General features: G+C 39.8%; 1 protein-coding gene across 6 annotated transcripts; it reads right to left on the bottom strand.

Moving 5' to 3' along the window:
* Window positions 1-838: 838 nt before the first annotated feature.
* On the bottom strand, window positions 839-20,776 carry NBR1 (NBR1 autophagy cargo receptor). 6 transcript variants are annotated; one of them, XM_075036656.1, is made up of 21 exons: window positions 20,455-20,776; window positions 18,040-18,102; window positions 16,682-16,700; window positions 16,271-16,293; window positions 15,195-15,413; window positions 14,532-14,606; window positions 13,169-13,386; window positions 11,921-12,085; window positions 11,228-11,434; window positions 9,794-9,959; window positions 8,997-9,284; window positions 8,410-8,562; window positions 7,858-7,933; window positions 7,419-7,529; window positions 6,769-6,930; window positions 6,512-6,646; window positions 5,538-5,901; window positions 5,138-5,241; window positions 4,503-4,581; window positions 3,642-3,747; window positions 839-3,252 (listed from the first exon to the last, which is right to left on the bottom strand). In XM_075036656.1, exons 1-21 carry the CDS (start codon window positions 20,611-20,613, stop codon window positions 3,079-3,081), a joined length of 3,066 nt encoding a protein of 1,021 aa, XP_074892757.1. In that variant the 5' UTR covers window positions 20,614-20,776; the 3' UTR covers window positions 839-3,078. The 6 variants fall into 6 exon arrangements, with proteins under 6 accessions (XP_074892757.1, XP_074892752.1, XP_074892753.1 ...); XM_075036651.1 differs by having other exon boundaries at window positions 6,769-6,957; window positions 20,455-20,775; XM_075036652.1 differs by having other exon boundaries at window positions 839-3,255; window positions 20,455-20,775.
* Window positions 20,777-20,827: the final 51 nt, after the last annotated feature.

Genomic DNA, 20,827 nt, shown 5'->3' with positions numbered 1-20,827 from the left:
AACGACAAAGATGCCTGAAGGATCTCAGCTTTTCTAACACGGGAAGGGCCTCATTATATGGTACCACAATGTACCACAAGTCCCCATCTCTGCAGTCTCTTGAGGACCTCAGGCAGCGAAGCTGCAGCTTTACCTACACCCTCAGTTAATGTTTACCAGCTTTTCAGAAACAAGCAGTGAGGAGGAGCGGCAACCTTTTCACAGAACTGGGACAAAAGCCAGGAAAGTCATGAGTGGGTATCAGAGAGACCAAGCGAAAGGCACAGTGGGTGGAAAAGTTTAACCCCTTCACGTACTGCCCTTAGGCAGTCTTTCAGGTTCACCGAACCCCTACCACCCCCCTGCCTCACACACCACTCTGGTACCACCGGGGCGAGTCCCGAGGCCCGCAAGGGGAAGCGGAACCCAAAGTCAGTAACGAACGCGAGCTTCGACAAGGACCGACCGGCGCCCTGCTACCACCGAGCACCCCAGGCGCAAGGGCCACCGCCGGCTCCCGCAGGCCCGGCTCGACCCCGCCCTTCGCCGCCTGCTTCTCTGGGCGCTGCCCCTCGCGCCCCCGGGAGCGCGGCGCCGGCAGCCCCCCATATCCCGGCCGCAGCCGCCCCGCCGTCCGGGGCGGGCGCTGCCGGGCCCCTCCGGCCACTCCCGCTTACCGAGCGCCCGCACCCAGCGAAGTGGAACCGAAAGCGCCGCGGGGCGGCACGGCCGGGGCCGAGGGCACGTGCTCCGGGCGGAAGCGGGGACGGCGGCGGCCCGGGGGAGCAGAGCAGAGCGGGCCGGGCCGGGCCAACCACGGGCGCCGCCCGCCGCTTGTCAAGAGCCCGAGGGACAGCCGGAGGGATAAAGAGTTTTATTGTAAGGACGGAGGAAGAGGTGGTCCTCCCCCTCATCACAGTTGACTTTAAAGTGCTCACCCTAAATAAGATACAGAGGTCATATCTGCACTATAGAATATAAGATAAATTATACCATGCATCCATTAACAAAATATACAAAGCCAACAGAAACAGATCTTAAGCCTGAGCATACATTATCTAAACCCTAGTAAAAAGTCACCTAGAGAAAACGGCATTTCACACGTCACATTTCAGTCTGTAATGAAGTGTTCCTCCTCAAACGTCTTAGTGTTTTGCTAATTTATAGAACACAGTAACATTCCAAGTATGAGGGTACACACAGAAAGAACATGTGTCCTGCTGGGCATTCCAGATCAAAGCAGATAACCACACTATGCTTAGAAATTTCACCAGCTACTGCACTTCATCCATGTCATTTCCTCCTCCTCATTCTAGCATAGGCATAAGCGAAAAGATACTCAAAACTATGCATAAATTAAGGGGGGGGAAACACTGGTTTCAAGTTACAGAAAGATCTTTATCTGGTCCACAGCAGACAGCTGTACTGGCATACAGAGAGATGGGAAACACTGCAAAATAGTTCTACTGTATTTCAAAATAAACATTTAAAGAGTATATCTTCCACAATCTATAAAAATAGGTTTAAAACAAAAAAAATGGTATGATACTTTTTTTCTTCAATTAGTTTAATGGTATCTTATCTCTAAGGGTATTACATCTTTTAAAAAATTACTACTACTCATCACCTGGTCAGTCACAATACTGATACTACTTCAGCTACATTGTGACAAAACAGGAACACCTTAGTTTGAAGCAGCAGTAATATGAAATATTTTAGGATCAATGGTCTCTTACTGCAGCAAGGAAAAAAGTTTGCTTAGAAGTAAGAACATAGCCAACACTGCTGTCACCTTCAGAGGGACTGGACTCTGAAAAGTCATCTATGGATACACCACTGCACAGCAGTATATGTTGCTTGTTTCTTGCGATTCTTCAGAATCAAATCTCTCTCAGCACATATAGAAGGGAATTCTTAGATTTTCAAATTAAATATGGGCATCTAAAGCAAAATCTTGTGAGAAAAATGAATCCTACAGAAGTGTCTATGGAAACATGGGAGCAGCTAGAACCATCACAGGAGACTGTACACTTAAAACTCCTTAAGTTAATGCATTTTTCAAACTATAATCGTAAGTCACACAATCCCTACCTCAAGCACTCTGCCCATTCCTAAACATTACCAGAGTTTGTACTCCAATTCAGGTCTGGGTTTCTATACATTCTTCAATTCTTCTATGTGGTATTAACAGAATAAAAGTTTTGCACTATACTGAAAAAAGGTAGTGGTCAAATTTTTAACATTTTTACAAAGAGCCTGTAAAGATTCTTGGAAAGGCCCTTCCTACTCTTACACTCCATTTTTAACAAAATATTTTACGTAGGCTGTATTTTCCTGTTAGAGGTATGTTTTGCACTATCATTACTAGAGCTGGTTCAATTGCTGCTGGTAAATTCACTCTCCTGCTTCATTCTGCTACAAGAAACAATGACTTCCCTGGCATTTATCAGTTTAACAGTGGTTACACTTTCAGACTTTTCAAAAGTTGTTTGATGGTTCAAGATGGCTTTCATGTATGAGCGATGTTTTTCTTCTAAGACTCATTTGTAAGATTTAAGTCTGTTATATTACTATCATGCATTGGACACATCAATTACTAAATCGTATCAGAATAAACAACTTTTTAGCTGGGGGCATCTCTTGTAAATTAGGCAAGACTACATTTTACAGCAGCATTTTACATTGGTTCCTATTCCAAAGCTTGTTATAAGGTCAACAAAACAAGTTTCCAGCTGCCTAAAGAAAAAAAAAAAAAAAATTCTTACACACAATCAAAGGGGAAGTTCTTATCTGGGTGGAGGTTTAAGTAATTCTACAGGATTCCCTGATAAAAGGATTCTGTATGAAATTAGAGACTTAAAGACTACTCATTTAACTATGAGGTCCAAATAACAGTTGAAATTCTGGTCTCCAATTCATAAGATGCTGTGACAAGCACTGTTTGACATTTCCATGAGAAAAAAAGTCAAAAGCTCAAAGAAAAGCCAAAGTTTTAGTCACACCTCCAAACAGAAAGCAGCTGAGGAGCAGCCTGCTACTGTTGCAGTGTTTAACGAGAGTTTACTCAATGAAGACAATTCCTCCTTCCACCAGGAAGGTTCAGCATCTACTGCTGTACCAGTCACTGTTAGTGATCTGAAGCAATTCAGTTACCACTTGAACCATATTATTGTTGTGTTTCTTCAGCAGTCGCAGGTTTAACTGCCTGTCACAGAATCCCATCTCACACAGACTGGATAGAAGAGTGGCAGTGTGCTCTTCTGTAGCTGCAGGCTGCTGAAAACCAAAAGACAGTGAAATAAGCTATAAAACGATCACTTAATTTTGCCATTTGAAGCAGTGGTCTTACATTATACTGGGATGTAATTAAGGCACAGGGGCCCTTTTGTCCACAATTAGCCGTTTATATTCACTTTCACTGTTCACTTAAAGGTGAATTACTACTCTTACATGATGGTGTAAGAGACATGCTTCTATCCCCATGGTATTGATTTCCCTATCTGCTGGTAGAGCAGCATACTTCAAAGGGATGCCATCAAGCTTAACATTTTACTATTGCATGAAGTCCTATAGAAAATACTGATACATTTATAAAACATGCACCTATAATTTTAAGGTTGGCATTCTGTGAAACTCACAGAGCATACAGGAAAGACATTTACCTGTTGTATAATGGGTGGTCCAGCAAATAATGCTTTGTAGGCAGAAGCAGCAACCGACAAAGCTCCTTTAACTAGTTCTCCTGCAATGCTGCTTCCTTGAGGGTATCTGCGGAGAAGTCAAGCATTACTTTAGGGTCACTAAAGCCAAGTGTTTGTTTCATGCGAAACACAAGTCTCTCCCTGTTGATGTGACAACTGAGATTTAGTTCTTGTTGGAGAGAACAACCTATGATACAAAGGAATCACTGCTGTTCAGTAATTGAGCTATGTAAGAAGCCTATTCTTTTGTTCTTGATACCTTCTATGAAATTATGGTTTTATGCTAATGTACCTTAGTTTGCTTCCATAACATGACCTTTTGTAAAGAATTAAGTATTCTCACCCAGAAGAGTACATCTATACATGAAAGCTGCATACTATGACACATCCATTCAGGTCAGAGTAACTTTCGTTTGTCTTCCATCAATTCTTAAGTCACTTAATATTCTGCTCAATGCTTTGTCTTATTCCTTCAGCCTCAGTGTCTTAAGATGCTTAACTTTGCAGCTAACTTACAAAATCCCTATTTTAAGAATCCTGAGATTTTCCAGAAAAACACCACAGAATTTTTAGAAGGTTTCAGCTTGAGCTCTTCATACACTTTTGCTTGCCAATTCTGCATCCTTCACTTTCCTAAGTAGAAACCGAGATCTTATGAAAATATAGCATTATATAATTCAGTATATGTTTCCTTTAAGGGAGGCGTTTCTCCAAAATATTGACTACATGAAATCTGTAAGCGAGTGCTTCTTCCTAGGTGCCTAATTTAGCAGTTCTTAGTTTAAAACAGTATTTGTGAAGTCACAGCTTCAGTTTCATTACCTTGGGTATTCTGAGCACTTCTGTTTACTAGTTAGAAATCCAGAAGATCCTGGTCCATGACTGACTTCGCCACTAGGTTCTAGAAAAGCAAGAAAAAAAGAAAATATCATATCAACATGCCCAGTTAATGAAAAGCTGAAGAGATGCAACATGTACATAAATGGGAGTGGGATTCAGTCCAAAATTAATACTTTCAAGTTTAGTTATCCAGACACAAACTAGATATGCAAGATTCTCACTGCAGTCAAAACAACCAAAGTATTTCAGAAGTCATTTGGCTGATTAGTCAGTGGGTGTTCACTTTAACATGAGATGAACTGCTGTCTGAGTTCCCAGTCATTTTAACAGCAGTTTAAATACATAGCTCATTAATTCCAGAACAAGGTAATTTTCTAGATGCCTACAAATACTTTTGAGTACCCTCCTACCACTTCTAATGAATAGATGCTCTTAACTGATCCACAAAGCCAATTATTTCTTTATGCAAATCTTCTATATAGTAAAATTTCAACACCAGAGAAAAAACAATCACTACTTGGTAGATTTCTGCTCTCCTCAAGAATAACAAGACATCAAATGCAATACTAGGCATAAGGAATAGGTGATAACAATAGGATGCACCCTTCATTAAGTACCGTCAATATCTTCTCTTATTTGATGATGAGGAGTGGAAGAGATATTCTCCAATGCCGATATGTTTGGTTCTTGAAAGATAGGATTCTGAAGAGATGCAAGATTCCTGAGAACGTAAGGCAAAAAAAATTACTTTTACTACTTTCATTCTACATGTACACATGTAGGTAGGTCAAGATCAACAGACAAAAAAAAAAAAAAAAAAAAAAAGGTTCACACGCTCCCTTCTTTCCCTCTCTTGCATTCACCTAATCAGTGAGTACAGGCTTTAGGACATTCACTCCAGTATGTGACAAAACTTTTGTTGCAACAATTTCTGTTTGGACACCGAACTTAAGCACAGCATTGCAGATTCTACAGCAACACTAACATAACCATTTTGTTCTTGTCCAAGAAGTATACCTTTGTGTCTGGGGTAAGGTGTCTGCAATCTCTGGGGTTAGTGGTACTATAGCCAGTGTCTGTGAGGTTGTCATATCACTGACACTGTGGATCTGCAGCTGGCTTCCCCCTTCTGGATTCTCTGCTCCTGTTTCAGGTTCTCCTCTCTTCTCCAAACTGGGCTGAGAAAGAGCTGAACTATACATAGACTCCCCTAAAGGACGACTGGTGTCAAAACACTCAGGGAGAATAATGATATAATCTTCTGACGAAGCAGAGGAGCCTTGACTTTGAACATCATCTTTATCATCACCTTCTTCCTCCTCATCAGAATTGCCAGTATCACTACAGGGGCTTGGTCTCTCATCAGACAGTGGAAGGTCCCCTAACAGGAAAAAAAAAAAAAGCTAAGTATTAACACTCTATCCATTTTGTATGGATAACAGCAAAGACAGTATTGTCCCAGAAATGAGAGGCGAGTATTCAGAAACAACTGTAAACTTTTGCTACTGCTATTAATGGTTTATATTGGGGGGGAGGGTGGGGGTATAGTGTGAAGGAGTAATAGATCTTACTGTTAAGCCTATGCAGATAGGCTGCTGATATATGTATACTGCTTATAATAAAAATAGGAATAAGAGCTACACTGAGAACTTAAAATAGCAGTTTCCAGCTTCTAAATTACATGCATCAGAAACAGTTCAAAGCACTGACTTCAAGCTACATGTACAAAATATGGAAACACCAGCCATGTTTAACATATGAGCACTTATTCGAATACCCAATTAGAACCTTTATGTCTGTTTTGCCTTTTTTTAAAGCAGCTCTTAAACTAGCTGCTTGTTCAGAGTACTGACATCCATTTTCTGACAAAATAATGATTCTCTTGACCTTATGAGGATCAATTTCCTAGAACAGTGTCAGATCTTTTTACACCCAATTTTTTTTTAGCCTTTATTACAGCTTTATCTTAAATTCAAACCTATTTTACTTACCACAGTCATTTTCTGTCATTGCCTCTGACTGATGACTCTTTGCTTCCTTTTTGGAAGTGAAATTACTTTTTATTCTAGAAGATTCTTCATTTATCATACTGCAACTGAAGGTGTCTTGCAATGTTTGTAAAGAGTCTAATAAAACAATCAGGAAAAACAATTAAAGCTTGTCACCACCTGCAGTGCAGGGCAATTTGTGGCCAATGTCTGACTGCAAAAACGTAAAGCCACAGAAGCCAGCTAGAGACAGTACTTACTCTGGAGGATTTTCTTTTTTTGGGGGGGCTTATGGTCAGGTGCAGCATCCAGGGTTAGAGATCGAATTACAGTTTCACAGACAAACTGAGTCCCACTCATATCTTCTTCCCCTTCCTCCTGGTTCAATGGATGTTCAGCTTTCACTTTCAGTCTGCAAGTATCTGCAGGAAAGCAGGCTTCCGTCATTCCTTTGAAAGGGAAGCACAACAGATAATTTTAACGCTACCACAAGGAAAGACAAGAAGAATTTTTCAGGATAGCCAAGGCTAAATCGACCCTATGTCTTAATTCTTTTTAAAAATTGAAAGATTTGGGAATTCAGTTCAAGTTGAATGTGAAAGTAATTGAGAAATATGGGGGCCACACCTGAAGTGTTTGAGTGTAATCTAGTCTATGAAGGGCAAATTCTTAATTCTCCCAACAATTCTAGTGGTTGGACAATTTGCATTTCTGAATTCTACATATATTATGCTCCAGACATACATATATTACACATCAGACTACTGGTTTGAGCCAAACAACTGTTTGTTTTTCCACAAAAGGGAAAGACAGGACTTAGAATTCTTTTTAGACATCAAGTCTGCTGAAGGCACAGAAGTGACAATATCCTCCCCCCCTCACTCCCAAGCTTCCCATGACTACTGCTTACCAGGCACCAGTTTAAATCCACTCCCCTCATTCTCCTCCTCTATCTGACCTAAGCCAGGTTTCTCCAGCAAGGGGCTTTCATGTGGCAAAGGGGACATGCAGGGAGTCATGTCTGAAAAACAAAGGTAGCAAAGATAATTGGCACTAAGGCAGTAGGAACCTTCCTTCCTCCAGGAGGCAACCTTTTCAGAAGTTACCCTTTTTTAAAGCACATTTTTCTGAGACTGAAGAAACCCAGTTATCTTACAAGATAATTTGGTGAAATAAACAGCTAGCTTAGCATTACACTGGCACTGGTTAAGCAAAGAAAATGGCAGCCTTCTTCAATGTCTGGAATCTTATGGTCTTGGGGATGTGAAGCTGAAAAGAAGCCAAGACTGAAAAATACAAAGGATAGCTCTCTCTGCTAGAGACAGCACACAGATATAGGAGAACCTTACCAACAGGAGTATTGTGTGGCACTCGCTCCAATTCCTGCACAATATTAATGTCCAACAGCTCAAAGGACAGCAAATCCTACAGAAAAAAAAACACCACAGTTTTCATCAGCAAACGCTGAAATGGAATCCTATGCTGTACTTTCCAGCATCAGATCCCAGGAACTAACAAATAACTCTACTTTTTTAGTTACTCAACATGAGCTCAGACAGAGGGCAGTTTTCCCATAACGTACATTCACATCATAGAACATGGTACACAAATTAGGGCAGCAAGAGGCAGAACTAAGTACTCCCTTGTTAGGGGCCAGAGAAAGACCCAACGCTGTGACTCTGAGAATCTTAAGTCTGTCCTGCGCATACCTTCAACATAATGACAGTCTCCAATACTAATTTAAGAAAATAGTTCTGCTACTTAAAATGCAATATACTCTTCCCAAAAATACAGTGGTTATTTTAGAGCTCAGAAGCTTTTTATTCTTATGGATGTCTATGTACCTAGATATCAAACCCAAGGTGGTTTGTTTTATCTCTACCTGAATTTTAGCACTTTACCTGTGCAGTGAGGAGATCAACTGATGGGATATAAAATTCTCTCTCACTTGGCAGATTTTTGATCTTTAAAGGAATAGTTGGCAGAGGTATTTCAGCCTGCTCCATGATTTCACCCATCAGTTGAGCACCTGCTTCTGTCTTTAAGGAAGCATCCTGCAAAAGCAAAAAAGTAATGTCCCAGAGTCCCCTTAGGCAGGCAGGAAATAATTACATGAAAGGTAAAGCCTGAATTTTGTGTATAAGAACACAAGTAACTTGGAAAGAGAGCCAAAAGGACAAGATCTAACATAAATATAAATCCCGCAGCGCTTCAGTTCAATCAAAGAAACTAGACAAATAGCTGCAACACACATAACTAATCCCATGCCTGTCAAAAAGAATGACAAAAAAGAATGACCATTTTAGAATTTAAAAATGCAATAAAAGTTGTTTCTTTACTATTAAAAATAAAAACTAGAAGCAAGTAACTAAAGAGTCCCCTGGAAATCAATATAGTTAGGGACTCTACACCATTGCACCAAACAATGCACATTGGTCCTTCTATTAGGCAGTTCAGAACTGACACAAATACCAAATTAGTCACTTGCCTGTTTGGTGCTGGAAGCTTTATCCTTCTGACAGGAGTCAGAATCCTTCCAGTTGCTTTCTAGATAGTCAGTAGCTGGGGAGGGATCCACAACAATACTGCACCAGATCCTGGGCCCAAACTGTTCCCCTCTGTGGGACAGTCTCCAGTGAGAGGTGTAAGTTCCTTCTATATTAGGAGCTACAAACTCAACTGAAACGGTTCCTACTTGTCCAGATGGAAGAGACGGCACTAACACATCTTTTTTTTCAGAAGATGCCAAGGTCAGATTTCCCCACATAAGTTTCAGCTGAAATGTACAACAGAAAAAGCAAAAGTTAACTTCACAAGCTTCTCTGCAAACTGCAGGCAGTAAGGAGCACTTAAAGTTCCTGTGCTGAAAGGCCTTGTAGATAGTAGGCATAGAGAAGAGAGGCTGCTAGTAAACATTCTCACATTAGTCACTATCACCACAAAGTAAGGTACCCCCATCTTTCAACACGAACACAGTCACTCACAGAAGAAAGGCTTTTTGAAGTCAGAAAAGCAACACATCTGTTGTAAACAAGGTTGAACTGCAACATCATAACAGCACTAGACCACATGTTCAGTGATGTTAATCTTGATTGCTTTCCTCCTATAGTCTGCAGCTGTAAAGAGTGCCTAGACAGCTTATGCTCCAGAATTCCCAGCTTGTGAATTAACAGGTCAAATGAAATCCTACACAGGTTCTGACAGAGAATTCAGATTCCCAATGCATACAAATATTATCTTCCAGAACTATTTTAGTGTGTAAAAGCAATAGCAAAGGCAAGATACCTTTGTGTCTGAGCTCCATTCCACGTTGCCAGTATTTTTCATTCGCCAGTGTTTGATAAACTTTGTTCCTGGTTGCAAGTGAGTCCCATCTGGCAAATTCTCATCCACAAACACCGCACTAAGTGTTGGGACAACTGCTTGGAAGGGTTGACTAGGACTCCTGGGACTGGGGGGAGGAAACAAATAAACAAAATACACCAAAACACTACCAAACTGAGGAAGTCATTCAGCTGCTATTTCACTGGCTAAACATGGAGGCAGCCATTTAGTTTGTTTTCTTTTTCTACCTCTGGAAGCATTTCAAAATTCTTAACTTTTTAGCTACTGTTTTCATCTTAAGCCTAAACACTACATAGCCGTTCACTTTGCTTAAGGAAAAAAGAAACACATCGAAACAAGATTTTCTTATTTGGAAGAATATTATTACAATTACAGAACTCAGGCTTAACAGAGAAAAAGCTCACTGTTCTTCACTTGATTTGATTTAGTCTGACAACACTTTGGGCTATGTTATTCTGCCAGAGAATGAAGTCATTTTTATGATGTTGAAGCAAAAAGATTGTGCTCTGGTCTAAGTGCTAGTGTCTTACTTGGCCTTACAAGCAACATTTTTCAGTAAGACACCAGGTTTTTGCTTGAAAGGGGCTCAAAAATAGATTTAATCCAAAGCTTTACTGTTAATTTGAGCACACTCAGAGAGGACTGGTGAAGCAGCTCATATGCATGCCAACTTCAGAAGAGCTAAAAGAAAGAATTCAGACCTAAATTAACATTGGTTTTGTTCCTGTAACACACCTGTTCAGCAAGAAGAAAGCAAAGATAGCTGTTTCAAGCTCCCCACAAATCTAAGTAACTGATTAATGTTAATTTGACTTTTGAATGCCCTAAACGGAAGGGATGAATTAAAAAACCCTAGAACTATACAAGTTTTACACCTGTACATTCATAAAACCAAAAGGGAATGGAAAATGCAAAGTGGGTGCCTGCAAAGGCTGCTGTCTAATGAGCCTCAGCCTAAGAGAAAAAAAAAAGGCACTGAACATAAGCACACAGAATGTACTTGACTTTATGCAGAGACACTTAATATAGCAGGAAGATACAGACTTTTTTAAAACTGGTAATAACATTAATTTACACTGTATGCACATGCATGTGTATATATGTAAACCTAGGCATTCCCCTTCCACCTAAATCTATATAAATCTACAAGTTTCTGGTAATAACCATCAGTTGCTTTTTTTCTTCTCCTACTTTCCTCCCAAGTAGAAACACTCCACCTTGCAAATGCCATTTAGACAAAATTCTCGAAGTCTAATGACAAATGATACTTTAAATCAGTAATTTCATAAACTTCCTCCTGTTACTTTAACTTGGTCCCATCATGAGAGGTCAGACAGCACAACTAAGAAACACTCAGCTAACAACATCACTTACAGGAAGGTATTAGGTTGGAGACTCTCAGATTTCAGAGCAGGTGAGCCATTAGTTTCCAATACATGGACCGAGTTCCACAGATTAATTTTCCTGTGCAGTTTTAGCTGCTTTTTGAGCTCTCGGACCTCTGCCTTCCGCTGTTTCTTCTCTGCTCGTAATCTTTGCTTTTCTGCCTTCAGAAATCTTTTGTCCATCTGCTTCTGGAGCCTGCAGAGAGAATATCCACCTTGTTACAATACACTAAATTGATTAGAATTTAGCTTTAGCCAACACAGTCTTAGCCTCAAAGGGAACACTTCAGGAAATATCTTATGGTTCTAGACTGGATACCAGACAATTTTAAGAACATCTTCATAGTTGCTTGTGAAGGTATTTTGAATGGCATCAGTGAAAGAGCACACTTGAAGGCAGATTACAGTACACTCAAAGAAAAAGCAAGCTCTCAAAGTCTGTTACCCACCTATAAACACAAAATTCTGTCTTTTCTACTTTGTTATTAAAAACATTGTAAGATTCATGGCTTGGGCCATTTATTAGTACTTAGCTATTTTTAGCTACGCACAATACAGTTGGAATACCATTTCCATTTCTTGTTATCTCTAAATCTAAAAGCTGAACATCAACCCCAATACAGGTGTTCCCACTTTGCTATCAGGATAATCTTGTCAGGTACTGACAGGCACTACCATTTACCTAACTTGCTCCAGAGTAGCAGGCAGGCGAGATGAAAACTCTGCAAGGCCGTAATTCTCAGCAATACATAGTACAGGTCTTCGCAGCTTTAACAAGACATGGTTAGGATCATGTGCATATGTTCCTGCTTCACACTGTTCACAGATATTGTACGCTGGACAAAGGCTGAAAAGCAGAAAAGGCAGAAGGTTACCAAAAGGCAGGCAAAGAATTAATGCACTAGAAAGAGACACTGAAGGATAATTAATCCTTACATTTCTGCAGAGAAACAACTCTGTATCATACTACCACTGTAAGCAGTGCCTGAGTGAAACAGAAGCTGGTTCTCTCACTTATACATCAATATTTGGAGCCATTTGGAATATCTGGATCAGTACCTCTCTTCTTGGCAAAACTGTAATAGTTCCCACTTCCTTCTTGAATACACTTTGAAAAAAACCTGATGCTTCCTTTAGCACAAGTGACTAACAACTGTTGCTATAAAGGATAAAACAGTATACTGAAATCCAATGCCAGAAACTGCATCATACTTATGAAAACAGAGGATAAGTCAACTAAAGTATTCAGGGATGCAAAGCAGATTGGTCCTGCAGGAACAGGACTGCTAAAAAACAGACTGTCATCTCCTGCCGGCAAGAAAAATAAACATACAAAGAAAAACCCCTGTTGGCATTCCATTCACTGCTGCTGCCTAGTCCTAAAATACTTACTTTTACAGCAATTGCCTCATTCAAATAAAAACCTCACTTTTGACACCTCACTTAAGACACTCAGCAAGACCTATTTCATATTATTAAACTGACAACAGTGAGATCATTAAAAAACCCCATGACCTGCCTTAGTCTCACTGAGTGTCAGAACTAAATAGAGCACTATTATAGACTGGTGGTTTTAAGTTTTGCTTTCTTCTTTCGTTAACTGAACTAAACATTCTCCTTTACAATTACTGCATGTTATATGCAAAAAAGGTAAAGGAGTGTTTGAGTGCTATGAAGCACTCAAAAACACTCTCTCACTAACAATCACATTTTCTCAAAACAGTATTAATCTTGCTCTTACGCAGATAAGGTCTAGCGACCACGGCAGAGAATATAAGCTGTTTGTGAGACACACACTAGCCATTCTGAAACGTACAGCATGCTGCAGATTAGAAATCTGGAAGTCTACACCACCAGGATAGGTTCTCGGACTCATTCACACACCCTACATGTTAGGTTTCCCACGCTCCCATCTCTCATCATATTCTACCTGCACTGGTAGCGAACTCCAACAATTCGGGCCTGGCAGTTGCAGCAGGAGATCAGCCAGTCACACTGGTTGCCATTCCCTGGTTGGCTCTCTGAAGTTGGAGGTGCTGCTGTAATAGAGCTCTCGGAAAAATCCGGAGGCTGACTGTGATGAACAAGCTTCTCATAGAGCTTCTGTTCCAGTTTCTCAACAGTTTCCTTAACTACTTGTTCCCTGAACTGGAAAAAAGTAACCATGGATGAGACCCACCCATGCAGCTTCAAAAGTTGGATTACATTGTCCCAAGTCTCCCAATCCCTAAGTCATAAAGCAGTTCAGAATCCACTTCCCATCCACCCAGCACATTCCAGATGAAATTTAACAAGTATCACACTCCTCAAAGAGGATTTGCATTTTAGAAAATACCAGCCCACAGCTTTTGACAAGGCAAATAAAAAATCATATCATGCTTACAATATTAAGGTGGTTCTTCCATAACGCTGCATGAAGGGAAGGAAACTAATCTCCAAGACAATTAACACAACTCCCAACAAACCCCTCTGGAGTCTCTACTATTAAATCCTGATTTTGTCCATCAGGGATGTTCTAAATACAACTATTAAGTTCCTCTATCTTTAGTTTGCATAAAGAGGTGGCAAAGGAAGGGAGGCTCTAGAAAAAAAAAAGCTTAAAGCTAAACGCATATGCTATTGTACACTCTACCTTTTAGTTTCAAGAACTCACTAGTCAATTAATTCTTAGCATTCATATCTAATTGCTTCTCAGTGATGTTTATTAGCTGTTCAAAACAAGTTAACACCCACATCTTATTAACCTATAGGTTATACTCAATGGTCTCAAAGTATTTTCTTAAACTGAACAATCAAGAAAAGCAAGGTCATCAAATGCTATGCTTCAAATCCCAGGAAGCCTTAAGTATTACCCTACTGAAACTGGTCAAACAAGAGTCTCCAACAGCAACATTGTATTTCATGCTCTCTCTCATGATGAGTGCCCTAAAGTTCCTAGGACCATCTGGAGTGCAACAAGTATTCTATCATGGGAGGTACTTGAAACTACACTCAAACAAATCAAGTGCATAAGCCAAACAATCCACTTTTCACAAGAAGTGGCATGTATCAAACTTCTTTTTTTTTTTTTTTTAAGGTAACACCTATGCTGCACAGTCATAGTTAGACCTCTAGTTTCCATTTATCACCACAAAAGCAAAGCGATTAGATGCCTAAATGCCCTTTAAGATCCTGGTCACAAGTACTGAGAGGAAGTGTAATCAGATATAGAAAGTCAGGCATCACAGGTATCTTTTCCACCCACAGCCTGTATTCCTTTAAGAATACCAAAATTCAGAAGAAAATACACTTACTGTTTCCAAGTAGCTAGTAAACCATTCTGGAGGATTTTCATTTGTTCTTCCTTTTCTAGTGTAATTTAACTTTTGCTGGGGAAAAAAACAAAACAAACAGAAAAACATACCACAAAAATAAGTCACAAACCTTAAGTGTGCAAAGCCGAAAAAAACCTCAATACAGCAAGTTAACCACTTTCAAATAGCTCTCCCCTCAAATGTCTTTACAAAAAAAAATAAATATTTCAAGTTCTTCAGAGAACAGTGGAAAAGCAACACAAGGAAGCAACTGACATTTGCCTGAAAGATTTCTGCCTTACTTGCATTTGAGTATAATCATACATCAAAGCCAAAGAAATCAAGTCAACCAGAAGTTACTAGACAGCAATCAGAGCTTCAGGAGACCAACTGCTTTGTTTATTAAAATACTTAAGAACGGTAAACATGAAAGAATCTGTATTTCTAAATGCTGCATCAAAATAGCCTCTTGAAGACATTCAAACAATTTTGCCAGCTTCAATGGGTGTGCAGGTAGCTGAAAATGAAGACCAACTTCCAAATTCAAGAAGTTACCCATACATACCCATTATGTATGGGTAAAGATGACGATCAGCCTATAAAGTGAATTACACTTATGAATTCTTTGTTTTAATGAATATTTAATCCAGCTCTGCATCCTACCTGAATTGTCAGCTCCTTTTCATTTTTTATGTCTTCCTCTAATCCCTGAGCTAGCATGGAATAGTGTAATAGAGGTTTCTTCTCATCTTTAGTAAGTGTCAACTTTTCTGTCACAGTTTTTTCATGTAGTTGCAAAGAACAAGAATACGAAGTTTCTTTCAGAGAAGAGTTTTCTTCATATACATTCATCTGAAGTTGATTTCCTTGTCTAACTGCAATCTAAATAAACAGTACACACACACCGTATTTACTCCACTTGCAACCAACATACAAAATCCTGTAAAAATACAGCACTACACTATACTGGAGAGGTTGGGGAAAGACTAACACATACAAAAAGAAAAACTGGGTGAAATGCCAAGGTACGGTCAGCTGATATTCTATTCTGCCTTTCTTATAAGGTTAACAATATGCTTATTACAAAGTTTATTATAAGCAAAAGGATACTTATGCAGATATTCTGCAGGAATTTTTCAATCTACAATAAAACTGTTCATATGGGCCAGTAAACAACAGAGATTCTGTCCAGGAACTTTCAGTAGATTTTAATTTATCATTATTTTCAAATTATTATCAGATTTGAGATTCAGACCATGAGCAAAAAGTTCTGAAAGCGTTAATATTGTACAACTGAAATTTAAAGGAATGCAATTCTTGTTTTGCCTAAGTAAAATTAACTGCTTATAAAGTAACTAAGCATTGATACCAATTAAAGTTTTAATGTTGTACTCTCTGGCAATAGAGTCTACATGGCAAGATTTTTAAAGGGATCCCATTAGAGCCCAGTATCTCCAAACATGGGATTACCATTTAAGTGTTTGAGAAAGCCAGTCATTTAACCAATGAATTGGCTGCTCAGGGCCCTGAATCACAACTGTCTATTCAACTAATTTATACAAATCAAGCTTAGCCTAGATGGAAAAAAATATTGTAGCAAAACATTCAAGCTAGTGTCCAAAGCTATAACACCAATTTATTCTGATTTCCATGGGCCAGGTAATGCTTTTTTTTCTCAGCTACACCAATTTTAATTGGAGAAGGATAAATATATTGAAAAAAAGTCAGAGAGCATTTACCTTCAGAGCTTCTTCATATTCCTCTAAAGAAAAAGAGAAAGAAATGTGAATTTTCCCTGTCTCAAACAACAGATATAAGTTTAGCACGCAGTATTTAGGGACCCTTACATCAAGCAATTTCTCCCATACCTTCTGTAAATTCTTTTAAAATAGTGCTACTGAAAGAAGAAGTTGTATACATGACAACAAGCAAACATGCTCTCACAGCCTAGAGACTTCACATTCCATTAATTTAGTCATTTCCAATTTGTTCCTATGGATCAAAAACTCCTTGCTTTGGGAAGAATTTGATGTCCCACCATACATAAAATGCAAAAATCAAAAAGCAAGCATTCTCAACTGCTTCTCCAAAAACACGAACAACAGTTGGGGTCCGTTTACTGATTTCACTTCAGTAAAGTAGCAGCTCACCTTTGCTATTCACAGAGACCTGCAAAGAGAAATAATAGTGAGTAATAGCCACTGATATATTTTTGTGATTCTCTTAAAATTAACACGCTTTCAGAATAAATGTACTTTTATTCAGAGTTTCCAAAATACCACTTCTGCAGATATTTGTTATTGCTGCCATGTTTAATCATTAATCGATGTTGTGGTGTTCTGGAGTAGACCATGTCCTTTACTAGATTTGCACAATAAGCAAGGTCTCTAGCACCTACTAGCACCCAGAACAAGTGTGGTCTCATCTACTGGAAGTAAGCTGCAGCCAGTACCACTGGGTTTGCTATAAAAGTACACAGATGTTGTATCCGGTTGCTTTTAATGCTCAGCAAAAGAACAGTTAAGTGTTTCATGATTTAGACACAAGCCAAGCCCATCTTCCACAGGTGCTCATTTATTAATTTTTCATATAGAAGTTACTAATACAAGAAGCTATTTAATCACTACAGCATTGCATGATTCTGAACCATGTTTACTCTATTAGTATTTGAAAAAGAACTTCAACAGATGCATCTATATATTTATATAGATGCAGGCTGGAAAATACAGGGAGAGTCTTTCCCTGAAATGCTGCTGCAAGCATCTTGACATTTCTCCTTTGTTTTTATTTTTTCCCCGCCCTAAGATCCCCATCTCTGCAATTTAGTAGAGCTACAAACCAAGTAGTGGAACACTGAGTTTGCAAAAGTTACCTTCTGTTTGAGAGCTAAATTCTACTCTAAATCTCTAGATAAACAGAAAGAATATGAGAGGGTGAGGTTACACCAAGCTGGAAGTTACTCAGCAAGGACAACCAGAAGTAACCAATTTGTTTTCCAAGACAGTAATCTGCTTGGAGATTATAGCATTTGCATAAAACAAGCAGAGGATTTGAGTACACCAGATCACTTAAGTAAACATATGCTAATGACAGGGGACCTACATTTTCCAGAGGAAGGAGCGTAGATTGAAGAGACAGGGCTTTACCATGCCTGCAGACACAAATGGTTACAACTACCTTATTCTCATAAAATGAAAACTAAAAGAGTCCCTCAACAGAAGCATTGCTCCCTCAGAGCACATAGAACCACTGGCTGATTCTACGGGGTGGGAAAAAGAAAGGCAGTAGCTTCTAAAAAAAATATTATTTTAAAATAAGTATGCTACATTAAGAGTGAAACCACAAGACTAACAGCTATTTTCTTATCAAGGAGCAAAAAAAAAATCACCTCTGATCTGCATAATACACACTCCTCAAGGACCCACTACAAATTATCAAGAGGCAGAAAGGTTCACACCAGACATATTTTGGTAGACCTGCTGGGAGGGTGGGGTGGCGGATATTTTACCTCATCATCATCTTCATCAATGTATTTGATCTGAATGTTGTCCAGGTCAAATGAAACTTTAACCTGTAAGAAAAAAGAACACAAAACCACAGTGAGACATAATAAGCATGATTATTAATAGGGAAAAATATTTTAAACCTTCCACCCCTCCCTTCAGTTTCTCAGTTGAAATAAACACAGTTTTACAAAATCCATTCCTCTGGAGTTGAACAACTCTCCCCAGTGCCTTGCCTCCAACCTTTACTAACCTTCCATAACGAAAAGAAAAAATTCATTTCTTTAATGTTTCACCTTCCCCAGTTAATGTTTACCCCAAAATAAATAATAATAACCTTTCCATTATAAGAGGACTAGCTCAGGGTTAATGAACTCAGTCACAGCAAACACTGCAATATACAGAGGCTAAAGCCAACAATCACCGGATGCCAATTTTTACATTAAAAAGTACTGGGAAGACAGCTCACACAGGTGATCAGCCTTTTCTCCACAAACCTACTTGTGTTTTGAGAAACTAGGATTAATTCAAATACTAAAAGGAGCGAAGTATCTCATTCTGCTACTCACTGGCTGTTGCACTGTACATCTGAACATATAAATCCATTACAGAGATCAGAATTAGGAGAATAAAGCTGAGCAGCTATTTTGTATTTTGCATTAATAGGGCAGAACTAACAGCATCAAATGAACCATAAATGAAGGCTGTTGTTTCCCTATGTTGTGTAACAGTCTTTGAGGCTCACATGCATTTTTATATCATTTACCTACACAAGCTATATTTTTCTTAACAGAAACTCTCTCTGAAAAACTGATATACCCAAGACATTCTGCTAGCCTGGACCTAACAGAGGAACACTACTAGGAGCCTTACAAGACAGCAGATGGTTGGGACTTAACACTCTGCAATGAATGTGCTACAGGCAGGTTCTTCCAGTGATATATCCCAAATTAATTTTCGGAGTGCATCAAGAAAACCAACTCAGCTTGTCAAGAAGAGACTGTGGTCTGTATCTATATTGTCTAGCACCACAGATTGTTCCTGTAAAACTCAAGCTAGAACCAGAGATTGGGTTATGCCTTACGAACACCAAATGTTTAGTAACACATTAAAACATAGGAAAGACACAGTTTAACTGATACTACCTTGAAACAGTAAGTCACACAACACAGCGCAGAGACACCCAGTGGTTCTACCTTGGTTAGAGAAACATTATTATAATAGAACACCACACCTTGAACTGAACAAACACACCCTCACTTTCAGACTAAAGATGAAGGGCAGCACCATGCTTACATAGCAATCTGCTTCCAGCTTTGATGCAAGTAGGATTCTGACTAATTCAGACATTCCTGCACGGTCTACTTGCCACCAAGTATTTTAAGCCTGAACTAGTGCCTCTTCTAGAAGACTTAAATATGATGAGTGAAGATGATGCAGTTTAAACTTTGAATAATTTACAATGCAAGAACCTCCTACAAGGTACTGGAATACGTTAGCTAAAAAAAAGAACTGAAAGAAAGAAAATAAAATACTGGCAAGATCTCTGAAAATGCAACTTTGAGAGCAAGCAAAAAAAAAAAAAAACCAGAACAGTTGCTACAGAATTTAAAAAAATAAATAAAAAAATCACTGCAGCTTCAACATAACCAAGGGAATCCTTACTGCACAATTTCAACCTCAACCCATACAGGAATTTTCACTAAATAGCACTGGAAGTAAACAGCCAAACAAAAACTCTTCAATATACCAAGTGCATGATATACAGACCTTCATAAGCAACTGCCTATACATGCATGGCCCAGTAACAAAAACAGTTATATCCAAACTAGCACAAACAAGATGCCAGGAAGCAAGAAACCAAAAATATATTAGTGACTCGGTACACCCGACAGCAAAGATAAGTCTGCAGGAAAACATTCTATAAGCAACAAAAAAGTGCTACTTCACCTTATCTACTTCAATGCATAAAAGAGTGGGAAATAAGAGGAACAGACTGTACTTTATAGGGGTACAGTGCCAAAACCAAGTATCCGTAACTGTGGAAAAGAGCAAAGCACGCAGCTAAGGACACCTGCTCACACAGAAAAACAAGCGACCCATAAGAAGCTTTATCCAAAACAGGCTTTTCATGCCACTCTAAGTACATAAACAGAAATAAAAGTTACTGTTAACGCTAAAAGAAAAACTGAGACAGCAGCAAAATAAAACACCAGTTCTAACAGCCTGTGAAATGGGGGACACAGTCTAGGAAGACGAGAGAGAAGATGCTGGGGCCTCAGAGAGGCGCTTACACTCCCAGCACCTCACTGACACGGGTCCCCACGGCTGCGGCAACCGCGGCTACGGCAGCACTGCCCCGCAGCGGGCCCTCCGCTCGGCCTCCCGTAGCGAGGAGGGACGGGACAGGCAGCGCTCACCATGGCCTCCACATCCGCCCACGTCGTGTGCGCCGAGTCTGACACGAGGAAACTTTGGGTCTCCCCACAGCAGGTGACACGAAGGTTCACCTGCGGCTCCATGCCGCGCTCTTGAGGAGGCAAGGGAAGCCCTGTCAGGCGGTCCGACGATCCTAACATGGCGGACCGAAAGCGGCCGGCCCCCCCCACCCTCCGCACGATACTATTGGCAGTCCCGCCTGCCACTCATCAACCTCACCACCCTGGTTGGCCAGCGGGGGCAGGGCCAGACACTGTGGAACCACAACAATAAACAGAGCCAGGCAGCGCGGGGGCGGGGCACCGCCACCTCCCACGCACTTCCGAGGCCATACCGCAGCTCCCACAATGCACC

Source organism: Buteo buteo, chromosome 9, assembly GCF_964188355.1.
Source record: "Buteo buteo chromosome 9, bButBut1.hap1.1, whole genome shotgun sequence".
In the NCBI taxonomy this organism is placed as follows: domain Eukaryota; kingdom Metazoa; phylum Chordata; class Aves; order Accipitriformes; family Accipitridae; genus Buteo; species Buteo buteo.
This window is presented reverse-complemented; position numbering and strand designations above follow the sequence as displayed.